The 27,066-nt window shown below is 54.8% G+C and overlaps 3 protein-coding genes across 9 annotated transcripts in view; 1 reads left to right on the top strand and 2 right to left on the bottom strand.

The window, feature by feature from the left end:
- The window catches only part of NCAN (neurocan), a 27,990-nt gene extending 7,360 nt beyond the window's left edge, over nt 1–20,630 (bottom strand). Inside the window, exons 1-8 of one of the 2 annotated variants that reach the window (XM_082456245.1) lie at nt 15,462–20,630; nt 11,119–11,198; nt 9,829–10,236; nt 7,146–7,320; nt 6,908–7,035; nt 6,060–6,353; nt 4,567–5,163; nt 2,909–4,369 (exon numbers count right to left, since the gene is read on the bottom strand). In XM_082456245.1, the coding sequence (XP_082312371.1) occupies nt 2,909–4,369; nt 4,567–5,163; nt 6,060–6,353; nt 6,908–7,035; nt 7,146–7,320; nt 9,829–10,236; nt 11,119–11,191 (3,136 nt within the window). In that variant the 5' untranslated portion in view covers nt 11,192–11,198; nt 15,462–20,630. The remainder of the gene's footprint in view (nt 1–2,908; nt 4,370–4,566; nt 5,164–6,059; nt 6,354–6,907; nt 7,036–7,145; nt 7,321–9,828; nt 10,237–11,118; nt 11,199–15,461) is intronic. The other variant, XM_082456246.1, reaches the window with a different exon arrangement.
- NR2C2AP (nuclear receptor 2C2 associated protein) lies at nt 6,239–23,176 on the top strand. 3 transcript variants are annotated; one of them, XM_082456262.1, is made up of 7 exons: nt 6,239–6,375; nt 11,016–11,226; nt 21,341–21,493; nt 21,689–21,779; nt 21,999–22,104; nt 22,177–22,245; nt 22,500–23,176. In XM_082456262.1, the coding sequence occupies exons 3-7, from the start codon at nt 21,456–21,458 to the stop codon at nt 22,616–22,618; spliced, it is 423 nt and encodes a 140-aa protein (XP_082312388.1). In that variant the 5' UTR covers nt 6,239–6,375; nt 11,016–11,226; nt 21,341–21,455; the 3' UTR covers nt 22,619–23,176. The 3 variants fall into 3 exon arrangements, with proteins under 3 accessions (XP_082312388.1, XP_082312389.1, XP_082312387.1); XM_082456263.1 differs by lacking the exons at nt 6,239–6,375; nt 11,016–11,226 and adding an exon at nt 21,053–21,268; XM_082456261.1 differs by lacking the exons at nt 6,239–6,375; nt 11,016–11,226 and having other exon boundaries at nt 21,053–21,493.
- Nucleotides 22,674–27,066, bottom strand: part of RFXANK (regulatory factor X associated ankyrin containing protein) — a 5,595-nt gene continuing 1,202 nt past the window's right edge. For 2 of the 4 annotated variants that reach the window (XM_082456257.1, XM_082456260.1), the window contains 8 exons: nt 26,693–26,886; nt 25,368–25,451; nt 25,161–25,226; nt 24,798–24,898; nt 24,492–24,617; nt 24,026–24,092; nt 23,534–23,614; nt 22,674–22,900 (listed from right to left, as the gene is read on the bottom strand). In XM_082456257.1, coding sequence (XP_082312383.1) covers nt 22,830–22,900; nt 23,534–23,614; nt 24,026–24,092; nt 24,492–24,617; nt 24,798–24,898; nt 25,161–25,226; nt 25,368–25,451; nt 26,693–26,879 — 783 coding nt within the window. In that variant the 5' untranslated portion in view covers nt 26,880–26,886 and the 3' untranslated portion in view covers nt 22,674–22,829. The remainder of the gene's footprint in view (nt 22,901–23,533; nt 23,615–24,025; nt 24,093–24,491; nt 24,618–24,797; nt 24,899–25,160; nt 25,227–25,367; nt 25,452–26,692; nt 26,887–27,066) is intronic. The other 2 variants (XM_082456258.1, XM_082456259.1) reach the window with 2 other exon arrangements.

The raw sequence follows: 27,066 nt of genomic DNA, 5'->3' as shown, positions 1-27,066 counted from the left end.
CAGTGTCAACCCTTCCACTGCAAGATACTAGAACCGAGACCCAGAGAAGGGCAGGGCCTAGCTCAAAGCCACTCAGCAGGACAGTACAAGAGCCAAGACTGGCCAACGGGGCTCTGGAAGCCCAGTTTAAGGCCCTCTCTCCAGGCCCTATAACCTAGAATTTGTTTCTGTTTTGTCCTGGTCTGGAGGCCCACAAGAAACTGAGACGATGACAAGCCGTCACCTCCTCCCTGATCTTCTGGACTCCGCCTTCACCCTTAACAGGTTGTTCTCCCCACAGCTGCCAGAGGGAGCCCACGTAAACCTGAGTCAGGTCATGTCCCTCCTCTGCCTAGACTCCTCCATGGCTCCCCATTGCCCTCATAGGAAAAGCCAAAATCCTTACCTCAGCCCACAGGGCCCCGTGCAATGTTCCCCAATATCTCCCTGCCGGATCCTCCTCTCCCTCCTTCACTTACTCCACTCCAGCCACGCTGACCCTGCTGTTCCTCCTACACACCAAGCACGGTCCTGCCTCAGGGCCTTTGTACAAGCTATTCCGTCTGCCTGAACTGCTTTTCCCCCAGATCTCTGCATGGCTCCTCTCTCACCTCCTTTAGGCTTGCTCAAATTCATCCTAACCCCCCTTCCAAAACCAAAACCCACCCACTGGCGTCCCTCATCCTTTGCTTTACTTTTCTCTTTTGTCTTTATTACTTTCTAACCTCCAATATAATTTATTAGGACCATCGTTTCTTATCCATGCCTCCCCCCAGAGCAGTGATGTTCCATATGGCAGCCACGCACAGCTATTTAAGTTTAAATTAATTAAAATGGAATAAAAGCTAAAACGCAGTTCCTCAGTCACAGTAGCCACATTTCAAGTGCTCAGTAGCCACCAATAGCTTGTTGCTATTGTATTAGACTGTGTAGCTCGAGAACATTTCCATCATTGGGAAAGTTCTAGAGCATTGCTCTAGAATGTCAGCTTCCAGAGGACAAGGGACTCGGTCTCAACATGGTGTACAGCAAGCACTCAATGGTTGCTTGCTAACTGCATAAAGGTAGCTGCTGGCCTGCCCGCAGTGACTGAAGCCTGTCCCTGGGGCAGTGGCGTGTACCACCACAGATGGCCAGAGAGGCCTGTGGCTATGTCTGTGCCTGGTGCCACCCTGGCACGTGCGGGCACATGCGTGGGGCTGCCAGGCGCCGGGACGTGTAAGCCCCACCAGGTGCCCTGAGCTGCTGACACCTGCCCACAGACTGGCGGTGACTCAGTCGCTTGCTGGTGCTGCATTTATTTTTGGCTTCATTAGCATTTCTGCTGCAAGCAGTAGGTGAGTAGGCGCCCAGGTCTCCCCCAGAACTGGCTGCCTCCCTCCACCCCGGCTGCCCATGGCTTGAGTCTGGAGCCGAAAAAACCAACAAAGTCCAAGACAGATCCAGCCGTGGCCCTGGGGGCTCCTCTCAACACACTTTCCTTAGCACCCTTCTTTGTGGTTTCCCTCCCACCTGACCACTCCTTCTCTAGTTCCTTTGGCCTTGGGCAAGCTTACCCCCTCCCCAAGACCTCAGGGCGTTTTGTTTTGTTTTATGTCAATGAAATAAGCATCTTAGAGCCCAGTGATTGAGACAGAGACTGTTGTCAGCCTGGATTCAAACGTTATCCTTGACACTCCCCAGCTGCATGACTGCACAAGTCACTTGACTTCCCTGTGCCTCAGTATCCCCATCTGTAAAGTTAGGATCGTACTAGAACTTGTTCCTCAAGGACATTAAAAAGATTAACCAAGATGATTCCAGTAAAGTGCTCAGACCAACCCAAGCACAAAGGCAGTCACCAATAAGCATAAGCCTTTATTAATGCAAGTGCCCCTGCCAGGGTCCACCTGCCTCCTGGGCATCTAAGAAAAGAAGATGCAGCCCCAGGCACAACCGAGAGATGACAGGGTGGGTGATGAAACTCTGCATCCGCTGTTTCCATCACCACGACACTTCGTCTTCAAAAAAAAGGAGCAAGTGTAAAACCAATCATGTTAATAAGAGTGTTTTGCAACTCAGAAAAAGTGTGTCTTTTAATTAGCTGCTGCGGCTTTTTTTTTTTTTTTTTTTTTTACGCTCACTTGACCGAAAGAATAGCTCAATATGGCAGGACCTAAAAAATAAAGGGCTGGAATTTGCAGGCTGAGTTATGGGCAGACCTGGCCCCAGGAGAACAGGGTGATGGCTTTCTCTGGACTCCGCTGGGCATAGAGCAACCAAGGCACATGTGGATTTGGGTGCCAATTGAGGTTTGATCACTGACTAGCTGGTAGTGACATACCTCCCTGAGCCTCAGTTTGCTGTCTACAAAATGGGGTGATGCATCCCACCACTCCCACCCCTTCCCAGCACCCACTTTACCTGTGGCTTGAGGCCCCCCACGTTTTGCACCACTGAATTCCAGCTGCAATTCAACACTTGTCCAGGAAGGCCTCCCTGCCATGTCTCCTCCCTCCGGCCCCACCCCAGGGGGGTTGCCTGTAACCAGCTCTGTCTTCCCCAGACTGAGGCATCGCTGAAGGCAGGACCCCAACATCACACAACACTGTCAGCTGAGAGTGGTCATGAACATGATATGCTGACTGTACTCATCCTCCAAAACCAAACTCCGCCCAACACCTCATCATTGCCTCATTACTCGCTGTGCATAAAACACATCAAACGCAGCTTCACCTCCTGGCCTTTGCCCAGGCTAGTGCCTCTGCCAGGAATACGCTTTCTGTAATTCAACTCTGCCTAATGAGCTCCCGCCTTCAACATCATCCCCTGCTAGAAACCTACCCAGGCACCCAAGAACAATCCTTCCTCCCAGCTCTGGCCTACCCCAGCCCCTGGTTCCTGAGCGCAAACACAGTGACCTGGATGAGACCACGAGCTTCCAACTCACCCTCCTCTGCACTCCCATTTGCAGGGGTTCCTGGCAGGGCTGGCTCCTCTCCACTTGCTGCCTCCTCCCAGAAGCTCTCCACACCTGGGCTCCCCGCCAGGACCTCCAGCTCAAACTCCTCTGGGCCCAGGGAGGCAGGCAGCAGGGTGCTGGGGGAGTCCCACGGCACTATAGGCTCCCCCGAGGAAACTGAAATGGGCTTGTCCTCGCTGGCTGCTGTCGGTGTCCAAGGAGGAAGAGCGGGCTCCCCTGAGGGGCTGCCCTCATGCGGAGGCTCCAAGCCTCTCAGGGTGCCCTGGGTCACCATCTGGCCCTCCGGCTCTGGATGGGGTTGGGAGCTTGAGGAGGCCATTGTGGACATGGCCAGGACCCCAACCTTGTCCCCCAGGTCCAGGGACATGAGGGACATCACCACACTTGTATCCACAGCCACTTGAGGGCTCAAGGTGGGGTTTTCATCTCCCTCAACCACGTGGGATCCAGGTTCCCAATTCCCACCAGCATCGCTGGTGTCTAGTGTGGCCATGGAATCCATGGGACCCACTGTGGCTCCTCCACCTGTGGCAGCCGAAGGCTCCAAATGTGGGGTGACCTTGGGCATCAAGGAGACCCCAGGGACCCCCAAGAGCACAGATGGGGAATGGGGGTCTAGCCCTTCACTGTGCAGTGACGGCCACATGCCCTGTGCCTCGTCCATGTTGGCCTGCAAGCTGGAAGTGGGGGTCTCTGCTGTGTTGAAGACCCCAGACTCAGACCCCAAGATGCCTCTGGCTCCCATGGGCTCAGTGGCAGTCTCAGTGGGAGTGACGGCTGCCACCACATTCCCATCCACAGAAGCCTGTGGGTTGGATCTGGGGTGCTCAGCTTTGCTGAGCCCAGTAGGGCTGGTCCCCCCAGTTTTTCCGACGTCTGCTCTGAAGGAGTTAGGACCAGCTCCAGCTTGTGTGTCTGTGGCTGCCTGCAAAGGAGCTGTAGGACCTCCTTCGCCATGGCTGCTGAGTGTCGGGGATGTGGCCTCTCCACCTTGTCCCGTCAGGCCCAAGGAGGCGGGCAGGGAATACACTTCTGGATGGATGGGATCCTGGGGGCTGGCCTCGATCTCTGAGGCAGGGGAGGGTGGGGCAGCGGCCATGGCTTCACTATACCCCTTTACCTCACTGCCATCGGTGGGGAGGGGCGTAGGGTGTGACAGGAGCCACAGTTTGGGGGCACGAAACATGGCCATGACAGGGAGGTCTGGAGAAATGACTGTGGGAGAAGCCTCCCAGCGGGTTGTGCTGGGGCCCTTCAAGGGGTTGGGAGCCAAGGCAGTGGCCTCCGAGGAGGACCAGGGCAGGTCGGGGGTGGCTGGCCTCACACTGGGGCCCTCGGCTTCCTCTAGTTCCAGGCCAAGGGTGATGGGTGGGACCATGGTTGGGGGCCACAGCCAGGGCTCTGGGGGGCTCGTGCCACCAGGGGAACCTGAAACAATATCAACAGTAATTATAATTATCTCTCAGCAGCTCCTTCTGTTGATTGTCTCCTTGGCTCCAGGCCGGAGGAAGAGGGGTCTTCTGAGGCTTGGTGAGGCCAGGGCACCCAACTGTGATTCGGAGCCTCCTCCCCTGTCCCCCTGACATCCCCAGGCAGGTCCCATCTCCCCCTTGGACCCCACTCACCAGCTCCAGGCACATCCACCTCATTGGTCAGCACAGCCCAGGGACTTTGGCTCCGGCCACTCCCCAAGGCGTCAGTGGCTCCTGTGGCCAGGGGAGGCTCCACGTAATTCCCAGCAACCTCTGGGGTGGGGGGCTGGACGCTGGCCTGGAGCACCCCCTTCAGCCCTCGCTGGGGTTCCTGTTGCTGGAAGTGGCGCCCGTTCAACCCTTTAAAGCGCCCTCTCCTCCTGGGCATGGTGCTGGCTGGGGTTGCCTCTGTGTGCATGCCCACCGCAGTGCCTGCCTCCACGTTGCTGGGGGCGGGGGACACCGTGCTCAGCCACACCTCCTCAGCCTCCAGAGCAGGCCTTGAGGCTAGTGTGAGGCCCCCAGTGGCAGGACTGGGGGTCTCTCGAGACTCCTGCTTCTCTGCCAAGATCAGAGGTTCTTCTTCCCCACTGGACACCAGAGGCTCCTGGAAGTCTGGGGTGACTACCTCCTCCTCCTCCAGGCTGGGCTCCAGTTCTTGGGCGGGGGGCCCTTCTGCTGACAGAATCTCCCCCTCATCCCCAGACGACGGCGTCTCTGGGTTTCCATGTAGTGATGTAGGGTGATGAGCTGTGGGAGAAAGCAGAAGAGGTTGTGTTAGGCCCAGGGGCTGGCTGGGAAGTTCTGCCTGAAGTCTACCCACATTCCAGCATGCTACAGCAGAGATCTTCTATGTATCTCTGTCTCTCTGCGCCCCTCTGTCTCTCTGCGCCCCTCTGTCTCTCTGGGTTGTTTCTGGGATTCCCCCCCTGACTGAGAGACGGAGGGCCAAAGTCATCATCCTCACTGTTCAGGCTGGGGTCCACTGTAAAGGTCAGAGTCAACTGGTCACAGTAAAGGGTCAAGAGACAGCTTGGCTGGTGGGTGAAGCTCAGGCAGTGGCCAGCTCTCAGGGGGACAGAAGAGAAAGCGCCTAATGGGCATGGTCTTCATACGAAGAGATTTTTTTTCCCCCCGCTTACACATAAGACTCAGCTCCTTGGACTTGAGGTTTGCAGCTTCTGAGGGTGTGGCCCCACCCCAAGGGTGAGGGTCATCCCTGGTCCCATCCCTGGGGGTGTGGCCTTGCTCAGGGGTCATGGCTAGTTGACGTATCACTTCCTCCCCAGCGGGTGCTCATGGGCAAGGCTCCAGGTAAGAACTGCGCCATCCAGGGGCGTGTCTCTCAGAGATCTCAGGAGACATAGCCCACCCGCTACTAAACAGGACTGCCCCCCAGAGCTTGGTCTTCTCTGGGTCTCGTCCTCCTCTAAGGCGGGGCTCCTACGGAAAGCTTGTCTCAGGGGTATGACCTTTCCCTGGGGGCGTGGCTCACCGCAGAGCAAGTTTTCTCGTATCTCTCCCTTGCCTGGCCTCCACCTCCACTAGAAAGCCAAGCTCCCGGGGCGCGGCCGTTATCAAGGTGCATGCCCTTGGGACGTGGCCACCAGGGAACGCACACTCAAGGGGCGTGGCCTCACGCGCACCTCGGAAGCAGTAGGCGTCGTAGCGCTCTCCCGGCGCCGGGAAGCGGGTGCGGTTGGCGAAGCTATAGACGGTGCGCACGCCCGGGACTGGGCCCCCGCAGCGCCGGCGCGGCGTCTGGATCGGGTAGCGCACGCTGCCGTCGGCCAGCCAGCCCGGGTCGCACTGGTCCAGGCCCTCATGCCAGGCCAGGTGCAGCTGTCCTACCGAGGCCAGCACGGCGCCCTGGCGGCGGCACTGGGCACGCGCGCCGGCCAGTGTCAAGCGGCGGGCCAGGCCTACGTAGAAGACCTCGCCTGCGGGAAGGCGCGGGAGAAGGTCAGGGGGGCCCCAAGAACCCTCCCACGGAGCCCGGGAAGGGGGTCCCACCCCAAATAGCCCTGATCTGGCTGGATTTGGGTTGCGGCAGCCGCAGCTGCGTGCCCCCATCGCCAGAACATCACTGTCGTTACCTCTTATGCAGTGCTAAGAGGGGGCTTCACTTTCTTTTTCAAGTGAGGTAACTCAGGCCCCTTAACGAGTTGAGCTTCAGAAAGAGGGAGGGCCTTGGTGAGGGGGGCTCAGTGAGGAGGGAAGTAGGAAGAGGGAGGGGGGGCAGGAAGGGGGAGAGACTCAGAGAAGGGGACAAAGCCGCAGAGAGGGAAGAGGCTCAGAGAGAGGGAAGGGGCACAGAGAAGGAGAGGGGCTCAAGGAGTGGAGGAAGGCTCAGGGAACCAGTGGGCTCAGATCTTGGCTGCAGGTTTAGAGAGGGATGAAACTTAGGAGAGCTAGGAAGGACTTAGGGAAGGATTGGGGTTAGGGAGGGTAATGGGGCTCAGGGAAGGGGGTGTTCTGCCAGCCCCAGACTTACCCCCCAGCTCACGGGCAAAGCAATACACATCGTAGAGTTCCCGTGGGTCTCGCCTCCCATAGTTCCTCACCCCTGGAAGGCTGCTACGGTCACCATAGCAACCAGGACGGGACTGGGTGATAGGATACCTGACAAGACAAGGTGGGGGTCCCTCTCAGATGTGTGCTCCTGGGGCCCCCAAGGACCATCTTTCTCCAGGGGCTAGCTCTCCATCTCCCTACCCTGTGTACCCCCTCACCGAACAGTGCGGTCAGAGAGCCACCCGGCGTCACAGTTGTCAAAGCCATCCTCGAAGGCAGCCTGCAGGTGCCGCGGGGCTGCAATGGTGGCCGAGTTGAGACGGCAGGCCTCCTGGGCCTCAGCGAAGGTCAGCGAGTAGCGATCCTGGGCTGCTCGGTAGTGGAACACAACACCTATGGGGAAACATCCAGGATGATTTATGCTGTAATCTTCAAGAACAGACCTCGCTCTTGCAGAATGCCCCCCCACCACCCAGTCTGATAATAACAGACCTGCTGCCCTACACTGCCCTGTACCACGTCTGTTCACTCAGCAACAGGCATAGTGCTAGGGTGATGATGGGGAGTGAGACTGATATGCCCCCATTTTACAGATGAGGAAACTGATAGCAATGGCCATAAAGGGCCATAGTATTTGTTAAATATTTGCTATGTAAAAAGCATTTATAAGCACCATCTCATTGAAATCTTATAACAACCCTATGATTATCCCCATTTCCAGAGGAGCAAACTAAGGCTCAGAAAGGTTGAGGGACAGGTCTAGGGCCACATAACCTGTATAAGGGAGAGCCAGAAGTTATATCCAGAAAGATCTGACTCCAAAGATAGCACTCTTCTTGCCTAGGGTTAGGCTCTGGAGGTGACAGGAGGCATGGAGAAGAGTGAGAGAGAGATTCTGCCTTTTAGGAATTAAGTACATGCATACATAGGGGAAGCAAAGGCAGCAATGGGTGAACAAATGTGGTGGGTTTTTAAAAAATAAATTTATTTATTTATTTATTTATTTATTTTTGGCTGCACTGGGTCTTCGTTGCTGCGTGCGGGCTTTCTCTAGTCGTGGCGAGCGGGGGCTACTCTTCGTTGCGGTGCGCGTACTTCTCATTGCAGTGGCTTCTGTTGTTGTGAAGCATGGTCTCTAGGTGTGCAGGCTGCAGTAGTTGTGGCACGTGGGCTCTAGAGCACAGTAGCACACAGGCTTAGTTGCTCCACGGCATGTGGGATCTTCCCAGACCAGGGCTCAAACCCGTGTCCCCTGCATTGGCAGGCAGATTCTTAACCACTGCGCCACCAGGGAAGCCTCCAAATGTGGTTCTTGCCCAGCTTAGAAATGGAATCACCGAAGGCTTCCTGGAGGAGGTAACATGTAAACCAGGACATGAAGCATCAATAAGCTCACTGTGACTCAAATTCTGATTTAGGGATGAGAGAAATGGCTGAGCAAAACAAAGGTATTAAACATTTTGTTCCATTTTATCAAACTGAGAGCTCCCAGAAGGCAGCAGCTGTGTCTCAGTCATGGCTATGTCTCCAACACCAGGCTGGCATGTGGTAGCTGCTCAATAAATGTTTGGCTGAATGAACGAACTACCAAACCCAGAGGTGGAATTCTCTTCTTTCACCACTTATCAGTTTTCTTTGAGGTTTATCAGTTTTGAGAACAAGGCCTTGGAAAGGGGATGATTGGTTGACCCCATAAAATATGCAGTGAGACACTGTTGGCTGGGGAAAGACTGTGCTCCAGAACACAGGGTGCAGGGACTTTGCTCATGGCCAACACAGGTTAAGGGAAATTGACTTCGCAGTAGGAGTCCACAGGACATTCTCCACACAACAATCCATTCATTGGGCTTCCCTGGTGGCACAGTTGTTAAGAATCCGCCTGCCAATGCAGGGGACACGGGTTCAAGCCCTGGTCCAGGAAGATCCCACATGCCTTGGAGCAAATAAGTCCGTGCGCCACAACTACTGAGCCTGCTCTCTGGAGCCTGCGAGCCACAACTACTGAGCCCACGGGCACAACTACTGGAGCCCATGCTCTGCAACAAGAGAGGCCACCGCAATGCGAAGCCCGCACACCGCAACTAAGAGTAGCCCCCGCTCGCTGCAACTAGAGAGAGCCCACGCGCAGCAATGAAGACCCAAAACGCAGCCAAAAGACCCCACAAATCTATTCATTGATTCATTCGTCAAATATCAATTGATCATCTTCTGTGTGCCATGCCCTGTCCTACGACTTTGCTTTAATAATTAAAAAAAAATTTTTTTTGCCTTGTTCATCTTGATTGGTTAGGAAAACAGAAACTACACTGACTATTTCAACAGAAACAATTTAATATAGGAACTGGTTACATTGATGACTGTTATTTACTTAATCTATATTTTTAATCCACTTTTTAAAAATAACTTCACTTTTTAAAAACATGTATTTATTTTAAAAGGAAATTTGTATTCCTATTTTAAATAGAAAGCCAATATCCTTTGCCTTATGTGAAAGTAGGTAACCATGAAATGGACTTAAAACAAGGTTATGAAATCCTATGAAATGCTGTGGTCCATAAGAGACTGAGCCAGAGGCTACTCTCTCTTAGCTAAAAGAGAAAGAGAGAGATGTTAAAGAGAGAGACGTACCCATGGAGACTTTCTTCCTGACTTTATCAGAAGAACTGAAAGCAAATCACTGTTCAGGGAGTGATTTCTTTTTCTTTTCTTTTCTTTTCTTTTTTTTTGCTTGTGGGATCTTAGCTCCTTGACCAGGGATCGAACCTGGGCCCTCGGCAGTAAAAGTGCAGAGTCCTAACCACTGGACCACCAGGGAATTCCCCAGGGAGTAATTTCTAAGGTGACATTCAGTGGATGGGCTTCCCCATCCCAGCCTTGGCCCCTCCCCTTCCCCCAACTGACCCGTCACTTCCAGGGGCACCAGGTCCTGCTCATCCTCGATGCCCCTCACCACCTGGCAACGGTAGAGCCCGGAGTCGCTGGCCCTCAGTGGCCCCAGTAGCAACGTGGCGTTGACCCGGTGCCGGGGGTAGGCAGGTAGTGACACACGTCCCTGCCAGCCCTTGGCCACTCGAACCACGTTGTCCTTGGCCACTAGGATGGGCAAGTCCTGCCGTTGGCCTGATGCAGTCCGCACCTTGGTCCACTTGATCCGAGGGGCTTCTCGGGCTGCACCTGGCCGTGGCCACAGGGTGAAGAGACAGGGCAGGGCCACCAGCTCTGCCAGCGCAGCCCGCACCGACCCAGACCCCACCTTCTGCATGTGGAGCCCCTTCTCGGCAGTGGCAGCAGCAGTGGCGTCCTGTGTGCCTGGGGTGGAGAAGGTGGAGAGAGGGCCTGACTGAGAGGCAAGGACCCTCTGACTGAGGCCAGAGAGGTTAGGTTGCCTACACAGCATCACAATGCCGTACACAGATCTGTGATCTGTAACCCAATCTGTGAGCAGAAGAGGGGTAATGGGGTCGAATCCCTTCATAGTTCTGCCTCCACTCAAAGTCCAGACCCTGGAGGCCAGGGATTTAACTCTCAGTGTCACTGACTCACTATGTGTCCATGGGAAAGTCACTATTCTGCTCTGAGCCATGGTTTCCCCAAAAGTTAAGCAAGAGGCAGCCATTGGAAGAGAAACAGTGTTTGTGGAGTACCTTCTATATAACAGGCACTTTATAAATAGCAATCAGCTCATTTGATTTTCATAACCATCTGCAGAGGTAGCCATGTCTCATCCTCTTTTGGGGGAGTTGAGGAAATTGAGGCTCAGAGACATCATTATAATTGCGTAAGGCCACAGAGCAAATCAGGAGGCGTTTCTAAAGTCTGGGCTTTTGACCGCTACTGGGGAGATGCCAGGGAGAGGCACACAGACCTTTATTTCTATTGTCCCACCCATGGCAGGCATCACTAATCAATCTTCATACTATTCTCTCTCCCTCTTTTTTTTCTCTCTCTCTTCAGCTCATCTCAGCAAAACAGTGAGAGGCGGGAACCTCTAGCCTCCGCTGGCAATGACTAAAAATAACCTCTCAGGTGTCTTGTTCGCTTTTGACTGTTCAAAGACTTTTTTCATCTATTCTCATTTTATTCTCCAGACCAAGCCAGAGAACCAGCAGGAGAAGGCTCTCAAGTTAAAACGCTGCCCCATCTTGTCAATTCTCCAGACCCCAACCTCTCCCACCCAACAAGCCAACTCACCCTGTTCCCCAGCCACAAAGAGCAGCATCTGGAGAATCAGGAGGCCTGAGACCCAGACAGACATGGCCCCCATCCTGGACCTGAAACAAGATGGAGAGGAAGGAAGGGGTGAGTACAACCCTCCTAGACAGTCGGCATGAAAGGACCAATTCCTCCCATTCTACAGATCTGGAAACTGGGGCTCAGAGAGGCCAGTGTGTCACTCAAGGTCACACAGTCAGCAAGCCAGGGCTGAGCCAGAATCCGAACCCAGGACTAACTGACTTCAGAATCCGAGCAGTAAAGTCCTATGGTCAGAGCATGGGTGCTGGAGGGAATCAAACCTGGGGTTGTCTTTTGCCTGTTCCTTGCTGGGTGACCTTGAGCCAGTAGCTTAGCTTCTCTGTGCCTCAGTTTCTTTCTCTCTGTGCCTCAGGGGATAACATCAGGTAGTTGGAAGGGATAGATGAGTCAATATAGTCAATACATATAAAATGCTTAGAACTGCCTGGCATGAAGGAGTAAATTTCAGCTCCTATTATTATTATTGACTTTAACATAGCCAAGATCAAAGTCCCATTTTTCAAGTCAGTCTCCCAAATCACACTGGGGGCTCCTAGAGAGCAGCAGCCAGTCCTAGTCTGCCTGGGGTCCCTAGTTCTGGCAGCAGACTGGACTCCAATCCAGCCTTTAATCTGGGTTTGCTGACTGACACGATTCTCAGCTTCAATTCCAGGATTTGGTTGTCGCCAAGATTCTATTCCTGGTTTCTGGGATTTTTGAAGAGCTGCCAAGTCCCAGCTGGAGGAAGGGACCTCGCCCTCGCCCACCCCATCCTCCCCCTGAATTCATACTGACTGGCGAAGGTGCCTTCTAGATCCACAGAGAAACTCCAGTTGTGGGTCTAGACTCCTATAGGGGTTGTGGCACATGAGCATAAAGTGGACAAATATTGAGCACTACCTGTAAGCAAGGCCCATTCCAAACACTGGGATACAGCAGTGCCCTCCCAAACCTCACAGTCTTCCAGAGACTAGAAACCCTGGGGTGGTGGTGCGTCCCACCCCTCTGGAACCCCCTTCCCCTTACCCCGGGGGGGGCTCAGAAGGTGGGGGCAGATGGGAAGTTAGAACATCACCTACAAACCCAGCCCTTGCACCCTCCTCCTGATAAAAGAATAGCCAGTGTGGATGGAGTCCAGAATAGGGTCCTGTGGGAGACAGCTGGCCCCACCAGTTCCCAGCTCCCAGAGGCCCCCATAGGGAGGCAGGCCGGGGACCTGTCCGTGGTGCTGAACTCTGGGGCGGCCACGCAGTGGCACTACCCGCTTGGTCTCCTTCTTGCCTTCTTAGGGCAGCATCTCGGGGTCCAGAGAGGGTGAGCGGTTTGCCTGGGACTGCACAGCAGGGCAGAGGCCAGCTTCTGGGACGATGCCCCTAACTACCGACCTGTAAACCTCAGCAACCTCTGCCTCCATCCCAGGCTGTCCTCATTTCTCCCCCTCGGAACCCTGAGCGGGGCGGGGTCCCCTGATGGCTGTCCGAGGCCTGGATGGGTATTAGAGGGTGGGGCAGGACTCTGGGCTGTGCCTACCCCAAGAGAGTTTTAGGAGGGGGCAAGTTCAGAGAATTCTTACGCACGTGCACACACACACATACTCTGTATGGTTAAGAGCTCAGACTATATCCACATGACTTGACTTCAAACCCTGCCTCTACTCCCTACATGCTGCATGATCCTAGACAGCTGCTTCATCACTCCGTGCCTCAGTTTTCCCACCTGTAAAATGGGGATCAACCAGCACATACTTCAGAATGTTATTGTGAGAATGGAATGAGCTAAGACTTATGAAGTCCAAGAAATGTTCACTTAAACAACAGCTTCTTATACACAAAGCCTTGTGTACACACTCAAATATGCAATGGTGGTCCAACAAGGTGACATACAAAGGTTCAGTTGCACTCCCCCCCACACCCTCCCACACACACTCCATCCCCTCCAGTTGCACCTCACACACCCACACCCCTTCTCTTAAAATACCTCTTCCCCAGGGCCACGAGAGGTGAGCATTTACACAGCTGTCTGGGGCTTGTCCCCTCATTAATAATGCATGAGCCTCATACATATGCAAGTAGGGGCCTATGGGGCTTTGTGGGAGGGGTGGCCCAGGAGGGGAGAGAGAGAGAGAGAGACAGAGAGACAGAGTGTGAGTGTGTGTGTGTGCGCACACGCATGTCTGTGTGTGTGTGTGTCTCCCCCTCCCTCACATCCACCTCCTGTCTCAGAAGGCACTGAGTGAGGGTGAGTTTGCCAGCAGGCATTTTTGTGTGTTTGTGCCTATGTGTGCGTCCAGGCAAGGATATCCATGAGGTTGCACCCTGTGGTGTGTGAACATGTACGAGGGTCCACAGCAGCAATATGCACTGGGTGGGGCATAGGGGACCCAGTGTGGTCTCTGGATGTGTGGGTTCAAGTACACCTCAGCAGGGGCTATGAGCACACGTGTGTATGTGTTACCGGCCTTGGAGTCAGAGCGTATTTGTGTGCATGGGCTAGAGCATGGAAACTCCTTGGAGAAGAAAGGAAACCGGGCTCAGTAAATCATCCCAGGTTGTCCCTTGGAGACCTGAACCCCTGTCAATGTCTCTCCCATTAGCTCCCCAACTCTGTACACAGACTACATCTCACACTCACCCACTCAGGGTCCACACTGCCAATCACATGGAGAGGACCCTTGCTGCACACACGGGACACATACACAGCCACACACTCTAGGCTCAGAGCCTAGGAGACACACACACTCACAGATTCACGGTGACATTAACAAAGAGAGACAATATGGGCACTTACAAGCCAGGCAGCACGTCTTCTGCACAAAGACACACACCCACAGTCTCAGGCTCCCCACATAAACCCCTCGATGAGGCCACTCTGTCAGACACAGTTCCTCACACACACTCACTCACGTAGCTGCCAGCCCCCTGGCACAGACCAGGCTGGATAAATTGTGGCTTTGGTGACTGGTGGGCATACATCATTTTGCAACCTGGTGAAGTGGCCCCCAGCACAAGTTTCCTGACGAAGACACAACCTTGGTCACATTAGAGTCACAGAGGACCCCGGGTCCCCCCATAAGCACACGCCTTCTCCCAGTACGGGGTAGACACACACACACACACACACACACACACACACGCAAAGTCCCTACCTCCTGGGGGACGCCTTCCGTTTGGAAATGTCCACAAGCCAATGAGGCTGCTGGGGTCTGGGGTCCCATGGTCTGCCCAGCCCTCCCTCCCAGCCCTTGCCCCACATCCCCCACTGGGGCCCAGCGCCAACCCTCTCCTCAGCCTGGCTGTCTCCCATTAATGCTGCTGAGAGGAACAAAGAGGAACAGGGATGGGGATTGCTCCTGCCCAGGCTGGGCCTGGGGTCCCAGCCCCCTCCTTCCCAGTGCCTGTGCCCCCAAGCCAAGCCAGGACTTCCACATGCATCCATGTGGCCAGATGGAACGGAAGGGGTGAGGCAAGGATCTGTGTCTAGCTGTGAGGATGTGGCCAGATGTGGAAATACTGGGGGTGGCTCCCCTCTAGAGACTGGGTGCTCTTTACGGGTCCTTGGGATCCATAACTGGGGGCTTTAAGAGGCTCTCAACTAGCATTCACCTCGGAGACACAATGTGCTCCCTGGGAGAAGGGACAGCACCCCAACTCCAAGTCCCAGGGAACAACAGGGACCACCTTGGGAAGGAGCCCCCCAGAGCCTCCTCCCTGAGTCAAGATGTGGTGACAAGACTTGAGCCAAAAAGACAGGGAGACTGCAGGGCACCCCATCCCTGTCGGGGTTCACTCTCAGTGCAGACCCTGTCCATTGGGCTCAGGCTGGTCTGGGGGCCCCCTCCCCGCTGCAGTCCAGCCTGGAATCCTGCATTCATCTGCAAATTGGGAATCCCCACTTAAAATCTTGGGGTGTCTCAGCTCAGACACGGGGTGCCCTGTTCCAGAGTCCCCCACACAACGTGTGGGTGTCCCCCTCTTCTCTCTAAGCTCGGGGTGCCCCTTCCCTAGCCTTGGTTCCCAGTGCCTCCCCAATTCTAAGACCCACCCCCAGCCCGGCCCCTTCCCCATCGCGGGGTCGTCTCCGAATTCCCCAGACAACCTTGCCCCCAAATCCGAATCCCCTTGACATTCCCAAGCCCTCTCCCAGTGTGGGTTCCCTCCCCAACCCGGGGCTTCCCTCCCCTTCTAAACCCCCTCCCCATTCTGGGGGCTTCCCTCTGATCCCCCCTCCCCAATCTCGGGCTCTGTTTCTGTTTTCAAGGACCTCTCCCTCAACGCGGCCCCCTCCCCACGACGGACCCCCACCTGGCTCCTAGCTCGGACGCATCCCGGGGCGGTCAACCGGCACAAAGGACGCTCTGGCTGCGCTCAATCCGCGCCGGGTCCACCCTTGAGCCCTGTGCTCCGCTCGCCCCAGCGCCGCCTCAGCGCTTATAAAGGGGCTGCGGGGCTGCTCTGCGCATGCGTCCCTGTCAGCCCGCCGCCTCCAACTGCGCGAGGGAGGGTGCTCCCTCTGCCTAAAACCCCCTCCCTATTCCTACGACCACTCACCCCACCCCGGGGAAGACTGTTCCTGGCTTCCTCCCATTCACTTCGCCCCAGGTGCCACGTTAAGGATCCCCAGACGCCCCCGCAGTGGGGTCTGCTCCATCTTACAGATGGGGAAACTGAGACCCCAGGGACACGAAGTCTCTCCCAAGGTCACGCAGAGGGGAAGGACTGAGCTGGGATTCCAACCCTGGTCTGCCTGCAGGTTCACACTTGAAGCAGTTTTGGCTACAGTTACTGTTTTACACCATGTATAGAGAGGAAGCTGAGGCTCAGAGAGGACAGAAATCTCCCTGGTTCACACAGCTGGTAAGAGACTTGCAGAGTCAGAGCCCAGGTGTGTCACACCCAGAGCTGTTTCTGCCAGCGCCAGCCAGAACTATCATTCATTCATTCATTCATTCCCTTATCTAGTCAACTTTTATGGAGCACCTGCTGTGGACCAGGTACTGTTGTTACAGAAATACCTTTGTTTTGAGCAGGCGGCATGTGCGTGTCTTTGCAGGGAGACCCCTGATCTTAAAAGGTCTACAATGGAATATTATTCAGCCATAAAAAGGAATGAAGTACTAATATATGTTACAACATAGATGAACTTTGAAAACGTTATGCTGAGTGAAAGAAGCCAGACACAAAAAGTCACAGTATGAGTCCATTTATATGAAGTGTTCAGAACAGGCAAATACAGAGGCAGAGAGTAGATTAGTGATTACCAGGGGCTTGGGGGTAGGGGAACAGGGAGTGATTGCAAATGGGTACAGGGTTTCCTTTTAGGGTGATGGAAATGTTCTAGAACTAGATAGTGGTGATGGCTGCACAATAATGTGAGTATACTTAATGCCACTAATTGTACACTTTCAAATGGTAAATTTTATGTTCCGTGTATCTTACCACAATGAAAAATGGAAATGAAGGAGAACAAAATCTTAAAGAAATCAGCCCTCTACCCAGCTGGCCTTCTTTCCCAGGGTCTTAGTTTCTCAGCACTGAGAATGGGCTGTGCTGGTCAGAGGGTCTGTGCACTCCACCAGTGTCCTGCATCTGTGTGTGTGTGTGTGTGTGTGTGTGTGTGTGTGTGTGTGTGTGTGTGTGTGTGTGCATCTCTGAGGGTGGATTTCAGTCTGGTGGGGGGACAAACAGGGAACTAGATGATTTCGGCAAGATTACCAAAAAGGGGGTGAGAATGAGTGAAGGATGAAGACCCCAGGGGAGCAATGTTGCCCTAGAAGGTCTGTAAGTGTCAGACTGCTGTTCGGGGGGGTGGGCCAGTGGTGGCCCCAGGGGCCAAAGTGACACAATGGGGAACTATGCTCACTGTTCAACTTCTCATCACAGAGGAGGGATGGAGGTCGGGGATCACACTGATATAAGTGTCTGCAGGTGACAGGCGGTGGGGACAGGGGTCTGGGTGACATGTGTGGGAGTTGCAGCTTGACCTCACAAGTCCAGAGTTCAAAACCCTTCTCTGGGGAGTTCCCTGGCAGTCTAGTGATTAGGATTTGGCACTTTCACTGCTGTGGCCAGGTTTCAGTCCCTGGTTGGGGAACTGAGATCCTGCAAGCCGTGCGGCATGGCAAAACCAAACAAACAAAAAACCCCAAAAAACCAAAACCCTCTCTGCAACTCCTAACAGTGGTGTAACTCTGGGCCAGCCATTTCGTCTTTCTGTGCCTCAGTTTCCCTGTCGAAAACAAGGATAATTAAGAGTAACCACCTTACAGGGTTGCTGGGAGAATGAAATGGGAAGTAAACACACAAGCTGGGGGCTGCTATCGTGCTGCTGCCCATTTTCCAGCTGGGAAAACTGAGGCTGGGGAGACAGGACATGTGCTTGAGGTTGCAGAGTATGGGTAGGGGCCAAGTGGGAGCCCAGGTCTGTGGCTTCAGAACCAAGTTGATCCCCATCCTGACTCCCCTCACCCTTTCACTCCCCCACCCCCTGGCTCCCCTGGCTGGTGCCAGGGCTGAGCTTAGAGGGGCTGGCCTGGGGCCCGGGAGCAGGCTGTTGCTGGGGGCTTGAATGAGGCAACCTTGCCTGGGAATCTGCCGGGCTCAAAGAGCTATTTATAGGCCTGCACTGGGAATGGGCCAACCACCCCCCTCCTCCAGCCCTGAGTGCTCTCTCTGTCTCCTCTACACTGGGGCCTGGGCCAGGGGCTGCTGCGAGTGGGGGGAGGGAGCAGGGGAGGGGGCTTGTGAGCCAGAACAGGAGCAAGAAGGCAAGACCCTCCAGGACATCTGGGCATCAGGGGTGGACAGTGTCCCCCGAAGTGCTTTTCACACACCCAAGGTGACATACTGACAGGGCACATGCAACCATATTCACTCCTGTCACATACAATGTTACCGATAACCACTGATACAAAGTCATATGCCAGAGACACAGTGACAGCACAGGCAGCTCATATACAACCATACCCAGCCAGGCCACATATAAGTCACACTGGCCATACACAAGTCATGTCTGCTGCACAACCAAACTCACAGCTGTGAGCCCGGCTGCACCTAGTCCCTTCACACTCAAACACACCCATTGCTGTGCACACCCACCGAAACTTAGCCTTCCTGGCAGCCACAAACAGCCCACATTTGCCCCATGTTGTTTACACCCTACTATGTTTACAGCCATGGCATTACCTACAGACAGCCAGCACCCAACCATGATCACTTGACCCCAAGTCACCAACATGGAGACAGTCCCCCCGGGGCCATGCTCACAGCACAGCCACTCATGCTCAATACTCAGCACAGCCAGTCGGCCAGTCGTGGCCCTGTTCTCACGTGAACTCAGCTCAGTCCCTTCATGCTTGGCTGACCCCTCATGCCTATTGTCATCTCCACTTCCCCAGGCTTCCAGGCTCCCAGGCTTGCCCCCTGCCAGGACCAACAAGTCCAGTTGGAAACAAGTGAGCATCCGTTTACTCTGAGCTGGGCCCTGTGGTACTCATGCAGGGCCCCGTGGATAAATCAGACCCGGACCTGCCCCATAGAGGGGCTGCCAGCCCAGGCGACTCCATCACCTCCACCCCCACAGACCCTCCAGGCTGGGGTCTTGGGGCAACCATTACACTTATTCCCCAGGGGGAACTGAGGCCTGAAGCAATCTGAGGGCTTTTCCCTGCCCTACTCCGGGATGACAAACTCATGGGAAGTGGGACCTGTTTTCTGCCATGAGTGTGGCTGCCTCCCCAGAGAGAGTCCCTGCTGACCCATACTTGCTGTGTGACTTCAGCAAATCCCTGACCCTCTCTGAGCCTCCAAGTCCTCTCCTGAAAAATGCAGAACTCAGCTCAGTGGAGGGAACTCCAGAGTCAGACTGGGGTTTGTATCCCGGTTCCCCTCGGTGACCTTAGCCAAATGACTTCTTTGCTTCAGTTTCCCTCAGCCAACCAGAGTTACAGCTCCTGGTTCTTCTAGACCTCCCTCTGCCCCATCCCCTGGGGTGAGGGAGGAGGGAGTGCCTAGTCTCTTCTCACTAAGGCAAATGAATGGACCACTTTTTGCTGCCCTGCTGGGAGCTTAGAGTTGCTAATTCCCTGGAGAAACAGGAGGCTCTTTCATGACCAGGCACCGGTGGGGTGAGGAGGCGGGAAGAGGGTACGAAGCTGGCTTTATCCCAGTGGGCAAGGTGGCTCCATGCCAAGACCAGGAGTGGCAAGGGGGGGCCCTGGGGCCATGCATATCCTTCCTGGGGAACCTTGGCTGCCAAGTGGCTGAGTGGCCGTATCCTCAGCTGTAAAATGGGAGTGACAGAGACCAGCACAGCAGATTTAATGATCCTGTGGATGGAGACAAACGTGGCTTCAAGTTAAACACAGGGTAGGTGCTCAACAAATGTCAGCCACTGTTGTTATGTGTCAGCCTGAAGAGCCCATTGAATTCTCCAGCAGTCCTATAGATTTCCCTCCATTTCACAGATGAGGAAACTGAGGCTCAGAGAGGTCAACATATCTGTCCAAGATCACACAGCCAATGACTGAGTGGCCCAAGCAGGATTTGAACAGGATCTGGGCCCTCCAGGGTCCATGCTCTTCCTAAATTCCTCTAGGGGTAGGGAGGTGTTTTTTGACACCCCAGCCCCGGCCCTGAGACCAGCAGAGCCAGGTCTGGATGGCACCAGGCCATGACTGAATGCAGGAAGTCCTGGCAGGCAGGGGTTGATGGGGCGGCCCTTCCGCTGGTATCCCAGTTTCCCAGCCAGCCTCCACTCCTGGTGTGGACTTGGGCAGACACTAGTAGGACGCCAGGAGGACCATTCCCCTAGCCCTTGAAGAAAGGGACTGGATCCCAGACCATTCAGTTAAAGCCAGGAACTGCAGCCTCCTGCCAATGGCTGCTCTGTCTCAGAACCCTCCATTCATGCAGATTGGACGGGTGTACTGCCCTTTCTCAAACACCTTCTGTGACTGCTTTAGGCCCAGCAGGATCTGGCTCCACATATTTTATTCAAATTCATGGTCTTTCATCCAACTAGGCCTTTGCTTATGCTGTTCACCCTGTCTGCCCACCCCGCCCCCCTATTTTTCTCACCCTGGTGAATTCCTGCCCACCCATTAAAGTGCAGGACAATATCCCCTCTCCCAGGAAGCCCTCCCTCCAGGTAGACCCCCTGCTTCCCTAGCCCTATCTCTCCCCCTGGCTCAGCCCTGGCCCCATGGGGCTGGGAGTGTATGTGTCTAGTTCTGTCTTCCCCACATTGGGAGATCTTCAGATATGGGGCTGGAACTGAGGTCTCTCACAGTCCTCAGAATCACTCAGCACAGGGCTGGGCAGTAGGGAGTGGCAGTTGTTTAGTGAATCAGAGAACCAAACCTTTAGCAGTGTATTTGAGGCTTTGTATAATCCGGTTTGGCAAACTCCTCTTCATTCTTCAAAACCCACCTCACATTACCCCTCCTCCAAGAAGCCTGTCCCAGGCAGCATTTACTGAGAAGACAGATTTGGAAACCGGGCCTCCTGTGTCCCAGTGGGGACACGCGAGGCTGATAAAGACTCCCAGTACAGTACTCGCACCATCGTAGCCTCTTCCTCAGCTCTTCCTTTGGCCTCTGGGAGGCAGTGAAATGCAGGGGTTCCCAGGCGGCAACTGCAATCAGGGAATGAATTCGGCCGACTTCATTCTGCCGGTAGGAAGACATCATTATAAGAAGGCTCTCGGACACCAAAACTAGGGCTCTATACCCGCGGGCACCAAAGGACAGCTCCCCGTACACAGTAGGCACACAATTGCTTTAGATGCCGGCCTTTTTCCTCCAGCTCCGAGAGCTAGGCAATCACTGGACCAGGACCTTTTAAGAGGCAGGCGCTGAGGGGGCGGGGCTCAAACTAAACCGCGCCCCGGGAGCGGGGGCTGGGCGAGCCTGAGGCACTCTGCGCCTGCGCGGCGTTCACGCGGTTCCGGGTATTGATGTTGGTTTTCCAAGCTGTTTGCAGAGAAACTGAGGCACCGAGAGGGAGCGACTGCTCCCGAAACCCACAGGAAACCCGTTTCCCTTCCTTGGACCCACTGTGAAAGGCTTGGCCTCGGGTCATCGGCAGTGTCCCCGAAACTCCAAATTTTTCTGGCAAGGGGGTGGTCAAGGCGACATTTAGGACTGGAATGACGGAGCAGTGACTGTTCTTGTGCCGTGCTACAGGTGAGGACGTGAAGACTCTGAGACTCTGAGCGTGAACAAGGTCGCGCTTTGGCGGCCGGGATTTGAACCCTGACTGAGCCCAGCTCTGAGTCCTGCGAGGCCTTGTGGAACCGAGATGACCCACTCTTTGGTTTGTCCAGAGACAGTGAGCAGGTGAGAGCCCCGGGCGGGGGTGGGGTGTGAATGGCGGCGGGCAGTAGAGGACGGGGCCGTTGGCCTGGGATGTAGTCCCTCCCTAGTGGACAGAAATGGGGGAACCGGTGGCGAGGGAGGGGTGGGCCCGGTAGTGGGCGGGCCCTCGCCGCAGGGCTCAGCACCTCTCCACGCGCCGATTCTGGTTGCCTCTAGGGTGAGTTCGGTGCTGAATCGTAACACTCGGCAGTTTGGAAAGAAGCACCTGTTCGACCAGGATGAGGAGACCTGCTGGAACTCGGACCAGGTGAGGCACTCTCTCCCTGGATCCTCCACCCCTAGTGTGAATCAGAATCAGGGGTCTAGGGCGCCCTGAGAATTTGGGTGCACCCCAGCTGGGCAGTTAGGTTGGCCAGGGAGGGAACCCGTGCTCACTGTGCTCCCCACCCACCATGGACTCTGAATGAGAGGCACAGCAGGGCTCTGAGTCTGGAGTGACCATGTACCTCTATTTCTCTGCTTCCAGGGCCCCTCCCAGTGGGTAATACTGGAGTTTCCCCAGCGCATCTGTGTCTCCCAGCTGCAGATCCAGTTCCAGGGGGGCTTTTCCAGTCGCCAGGGCCGCCTAGAAGGTACTGGAAGGCCCTGGAAGATGGGAGATTAGAGATGGTACGCTGGCCTCACTGCTCCTTTCTCTGCGGCAGGTTCTCAGGGGAGTGAGGCTCTTAGCAAGATTGTGGACTTTTATCCTGAGGACAACAACTCGCTTCAGATATCCTGCCCCAGCATCTGGGTGGGGTGGTCTGTGCATCTGAAAGCTGTGGGCCCTGGCGTGTGACCTCGAGCAACTGGCCTCTGGGTCTCCACTGCTTCACCTGTAAAATGGGCTGATGATAATCTGTTCTGTGTGAGAGTTTCAGAGGGACCCACAGTGTGCTGGGTCACCCAGCACATTTGTAGTACCTGAGCTGGGGCTGGTGGGTGGGAAAAGATAAGGCATCTGTTTCCCTTGACTGCCCTGCTTACACTTTCCCTGTGCCATCTGCTGAGGTGGACCGGCTGAAAGTGACATTTGAGGACGCCACTGATTTCTTTGGCCGAGTGGTCATCTACCACCTGCGGGTGCTAGGGGAGAAGAAGGTGTGAGGCCACTGGGTGGCTGCCTCCTCCAGGACGTCCTCCGGGAAGCACAGTGAAGTCCTTCAAGTTCTGCACAGAAGGTTTATTGGTTCCTCTTGGAAAGGGCCCCCCCCCCCACTGTCTGTCCAGGAGCTGCCTTTGAAGCCAGTTCTGGGTTCCCCCAGCTCTGGGTCGACCATTTTGTTCCCTGAGTGTCTGAGTCCCTGGCAGACGGCGTTCACTCAGGGGTGGCGGGCACCAGGTTGCTCTGGAAGAGTTTAAGGATGTGGTTCTCGATCACCTGTTGCACTGGAAACAGAACAGGGAAAAGGTGGGCCATGAACTGAACAGCGGCTGCAGATGCACAGGCCAACCTGTACCTTCCCCTCAGGGTAAGAACAGGGGCCTCAGCCCTGGGACCTGGATGGAGGACCCATTTCATACACAGGGAAATCCAAGCCCTTGCCAGAGCACAGCTGGGAAGACAGAGGCCCCCCTCATAGGAACCTCTGTTTCCCCTAAGTCTGTAAAAATGCATTTTTGGAGGCTTTTCAGAATTATAAAAATATTCCTTACCAAACAAAATGGTCAAGTTGGAACTTTTATGAAAAGATGAGAGGGACTGTGAGGAATTACTTGTCTCAAATGGAATAAAACTCCTTCAAGGAAGGAGTGGGATATTTCCCACACACCCCCACATGACCCCAGGGGGTCAGTTCTGTTAGGATCCCCCCATTTTCTGAAGTGGGGAGTCAAACTGGGGTCTGCCTACAGCCCCTACTCACACCCACCTCTTGCCGTGGAGGGGGCTGGGCTCCATGGCCATGTGAACTGTGGCCTTCCTGGTATCCTCACCCTGCCAGGGCCTCCTTTGGGCCTCTCAGTGCCTACATGTCCCCCCATTATGGCCCCTGTCACTAGCCCCATGTGCCTCGGGCTGACCTTTCCTATATCCCAGGGCCACGGCGAGGTCCATTGGGGTGTAGCCAGAGTCTGCCTCAGTGGTGAGATCAGCTCCTCGGGCTGCAAAGCAGAGCAGACACTGCAGAGAGGGCTGGGCCTGGGGACCAGGAGCCCGGGTGGGGCACGGAGACTCGGGAGGTCCAGTGACTACCCACTATGCAGCCACAGGTCTCCTGGTTGCTGTGTGGTCTTGGACAAGAGCCTGACCTCTCTGATGAATGTGGCCAATAGAATCTCCACCTCCAGGGTCTCTGAGGCACGCAGGTTGTGGGTTCTCAACCCAGTCGGCCAGACCCCTGTGCTATTCCTGCCACCTCCTGTCCCCACATCAATCCTCTGAGCAAAGCAGGCAGCAACCACCCATCCCAAGAGCTGTTCAAGAAGAGCTCAGACCCTTCCCTGGCCCTCAGGATTCCTGCAGAGACAGATGGGGCTCTAGGGCCCCTCAGGCTAGCCTCTACTCCTACTCACCCAGCAAGGCCTCCACGCACTTCACATGGTTCCCACGCACGGCGTACAGAAGTGGTGTCCCTCCATTCTGTCAGGGATAGGGGTAGGGGGCAAGCAACACTATCTTTTCGAGATTCTCACGACACCCCACACCCACCAATTTAATATGGTTCCTCCTTCTGCTTGTCACTTGGCCCATCTAGCTTCTCCTTTGGGTTTCAGCTTAGATGCCCCTTCTTCCAGGAAGCCCATCCTGACTTCCCTTGGCTCTACAGGCAGCCTCTGGGCTCTTGCAGCTAGCTGTCTGTGTATCTGCCAACATAGTGTTATTCACTATACCTGAGCTGTTTATGTGTCAGCTAACCCCGCCCCCCCAAAAAAACTGGGAGCTCTATTAGGCTTGGGGATGGGTCTGTCTTGCGTTCTTAGCACCCAGAGCCAGCCTGGTACCCTGTGAGGTGCCCAGGGCCAGTGGGTGGCGCCTTACCCAGTCATAGATGTTGATGTCCACGTCGCGCTCCAGCAGCAGCCCCACAATGTCTGTGTAGCCACCCGTGCTGGCCAGTGACAGGGCGCTCTCCCGCTCCTTAGCCAGGATGTGGGGGTCGGCACCCTGGGGGGAACAGAGGGGGACAGTGACAGAAGGGGGGGCAAAAGGAGGGGTGGGTGCATCCCCTGCAATCTTGGGGTCCCCATGTTAGCTCCATCTTACAGACACAGCACCAGCAGACTCAGCTGAGACCCTGGCCCGCCCTCGAGTCCCCATGAAGCCCCCAGCCGGGCTGGGACGCACCCACTCAAGCAAGAAGCGGACGGTCTCGATCTCTCCAAAGGCGGAGGCCCAGATGAGGGGGGTGAAGCCTCGCTCGTCCGGCTTGTTGATGAGGTTGTCTCCTGGCAGGAGGGGGGTGGTACCACTGGGATGCACCCCTGCCCACTCTCCCCAGTGCTGCGGAATTGGGGGCGGGGCAGGCAGCTGGGGTCAGATGTGGGGCGGGGAAGCACACATGTGGATGCACACACGGACATGCTCAGACACATGTACAGACATAGGTACACATGTAGAGACTCAGGTCATGTCAGCAGCCACATGCACACACCAGCATGTGAGGTCACACAGGCACGGTCACACCGGCACACGAGCGTGGGCACACACCTTTCCTCAGATGCTCCTTCAGTTGGCTCAGCTCCCCCTGGGCCGCGAGCTGGTGGATGGACAGGGCTGGGGGGCAGAGAGAGGTAAGAGTCCTCACCTGTCCCATCTGAGCTCCATGCCCCAGTTTATTCCTTGTCCAAAGTTGCTCCTCTTAGCCCCTGCCAGCCCGCTACTTCTCTCCCCCTTGGGGACCGGGGTCCCACTCACAGTCCAAGGTGGCCGGCAGGGCTGATACCTCATTCCCCCGCTGCCGGTTGGTGAGGGTCGTGGAGTGCTTTAGGGAGCTGCCTGCTGGGAGAGAGAGAAAGGGCCTCAGTTTCCCCTCATTCCCCAGTATGTCTTGGGCTTCAGACCAGACCCTGGGGGCTTGGAACTACCAGAGACAGTGCCTGGCTCCACTATTCACTCACTCCATCCTCCCAGATACCCAGGGTGTGGATTTCTCCTCCGCAACTGGCAAGGTTCTGCACAAATGAGACAGTCCCTGCCCTCAAGGGGCCCATGGACAAGTTGGGGAGTCAGACAGAAATGGAGAAATAGAATGAGAGCTTAAGTTGAAATACGTGTTCAGGAGAAATGAAAAGTAGGTGGGAGGGGGTGGAAAGAACGGAGGGCAGAGAGTGAGTCCCTTTTAAAGCAAATGGTCAGGGAGGGTCACTCCAAGGAGGTAACACCAACTGAGAGCTTGGCCAGTTGAAGAAACCTGGAGAGAAGTGTGGGAAGAGCATTTCACACAGGGAATGGTAGGGACAAAGGCCTCAGGGCGACTGAGTTAGACATGTTCAAGGATTCCAGTCAAAAGAAACCCTTGGGTCCTTGATAAGTCAAACAGAATTATCATCTGACCCAGCAATTCCACTCCTAGGTATCTACCCCAAAGAGTTGAAATCATGTGTTCAGAGAAAAACTTGTACACGCATGTTCACAACAGCACTATTCAGTCACTAAAAGGGGAACAGCCCAAATGTCCATCAATGCATAAATGAATAAACTAAATGTGGTCCAGCCATACTGTGGAATATCATTCAGCTATAATAGAGATGAAGCACTGACACACCATACAATGTGGATGAACCTTGAAAACATCTTGCTGAGTGAAAGGAGCCAGAACGGGAAGGGCCACATGTTGTATGAACCCATTTATATGAAATGTCCGGAACAGGCAAATCCATAGAAACAGAAAGCAGATTTTTGCTTCCCAAGGGCTGGAGGAGGGGAATGGGGAGTGACTGCTAATGGGTCTGGGGTTTCCTCTGGGGGGGATGGAAATATTCTAGAACTACATAGAGGTGGAAGTTATACACCATTGTGAATGTACTTAACTGCCACTGAATTGTAAGCAATTCTGGTTAAAATGGTAACTTTTATGTTACGTGAATTTTACCACAATTTTAAAAAATAATAATAAGCAACCCCTCACAGGGTGGAGATGGAAGACACATTCAAGGACACAAAGATAGAAGTCCCATCTTGGGCCTGACATTCCACCATTTTTGCATCCCAGAAGCAGGAGTCCAGGGTAAGTATCCTACCTTGAGGTGAGGAGGTACCAGCATCTGGTTCAGGATTCCCAGGCTCCGGGGTGCAAGGGAAGAGACTGAGGACCACAGTGTCTGAGCCGTCAGGGGCCTCACCCCTGGGGTCTTCGGGGTCCCCAAATTCTGGGGTAGAAGGCTGCTGGGTCAGGCTGAGATCCTCTGCAGGCTGGGTGGGCTCCATGGGGAAGCTGGTGGAAAGGCCAAACAGGGAGAGATGGCAATAATTATTGAGAACTCATTAAGTAGGCACTGACTGCATACCTGGCCTCACACAGTGAGGGTGGGTAAACTAAGACTCAGCCAGGAAATTAACACCAGAGTCCAACTGCTTCTCAGGCCCACTCCTCCCCAACACCAGAGCACATACA

The sequence above is a fragment of the Balaenoptera physalus genome (assembly GCF_965194825.1).
Source record: "Balaenoptera physalus genome assembly, chromosome: 3".
Taxonomy (NCBI): Eukaryota; Metazoa; Chordata; class Mammalia; order Artiodactyla; family Balaenopteridae; genus Balaenoptera; species Balaenoptera physalus.
The sequence above is the reverse complement of the archived record's forward strand: the minus strand, read 5'-3'. Positions and strand labels throughout refer to the sequence as shown.

What these genes read in the sequence shown, in the direction of transcription:
- NR2C2AP (XM_082456262.1), top strand. Translation starts at nt 21,456, where the DNA reads ATGACCCACTCTTTGGTTTGTCCAGAGACAGTGAGCAG. An exon ending in TCGCCAGGGCCGCCTAGAAG is followed by an intron (nt 22,105 to 22,176) that starts GTACTGGAAGGC and finishes TCTCTGCGGCAG; the next exon opens with GTTCTCAGGGGAGTGAGGCT. An exon ending in GGACAACAACTCGCTTCAGA is followed by an intron (nt 22,246 to 22,499) that starts TATCCTGCCCCA and finishes GCCCTGCTTACA; the next exon opens with CTTTCCCTGTGCCATCTGCT.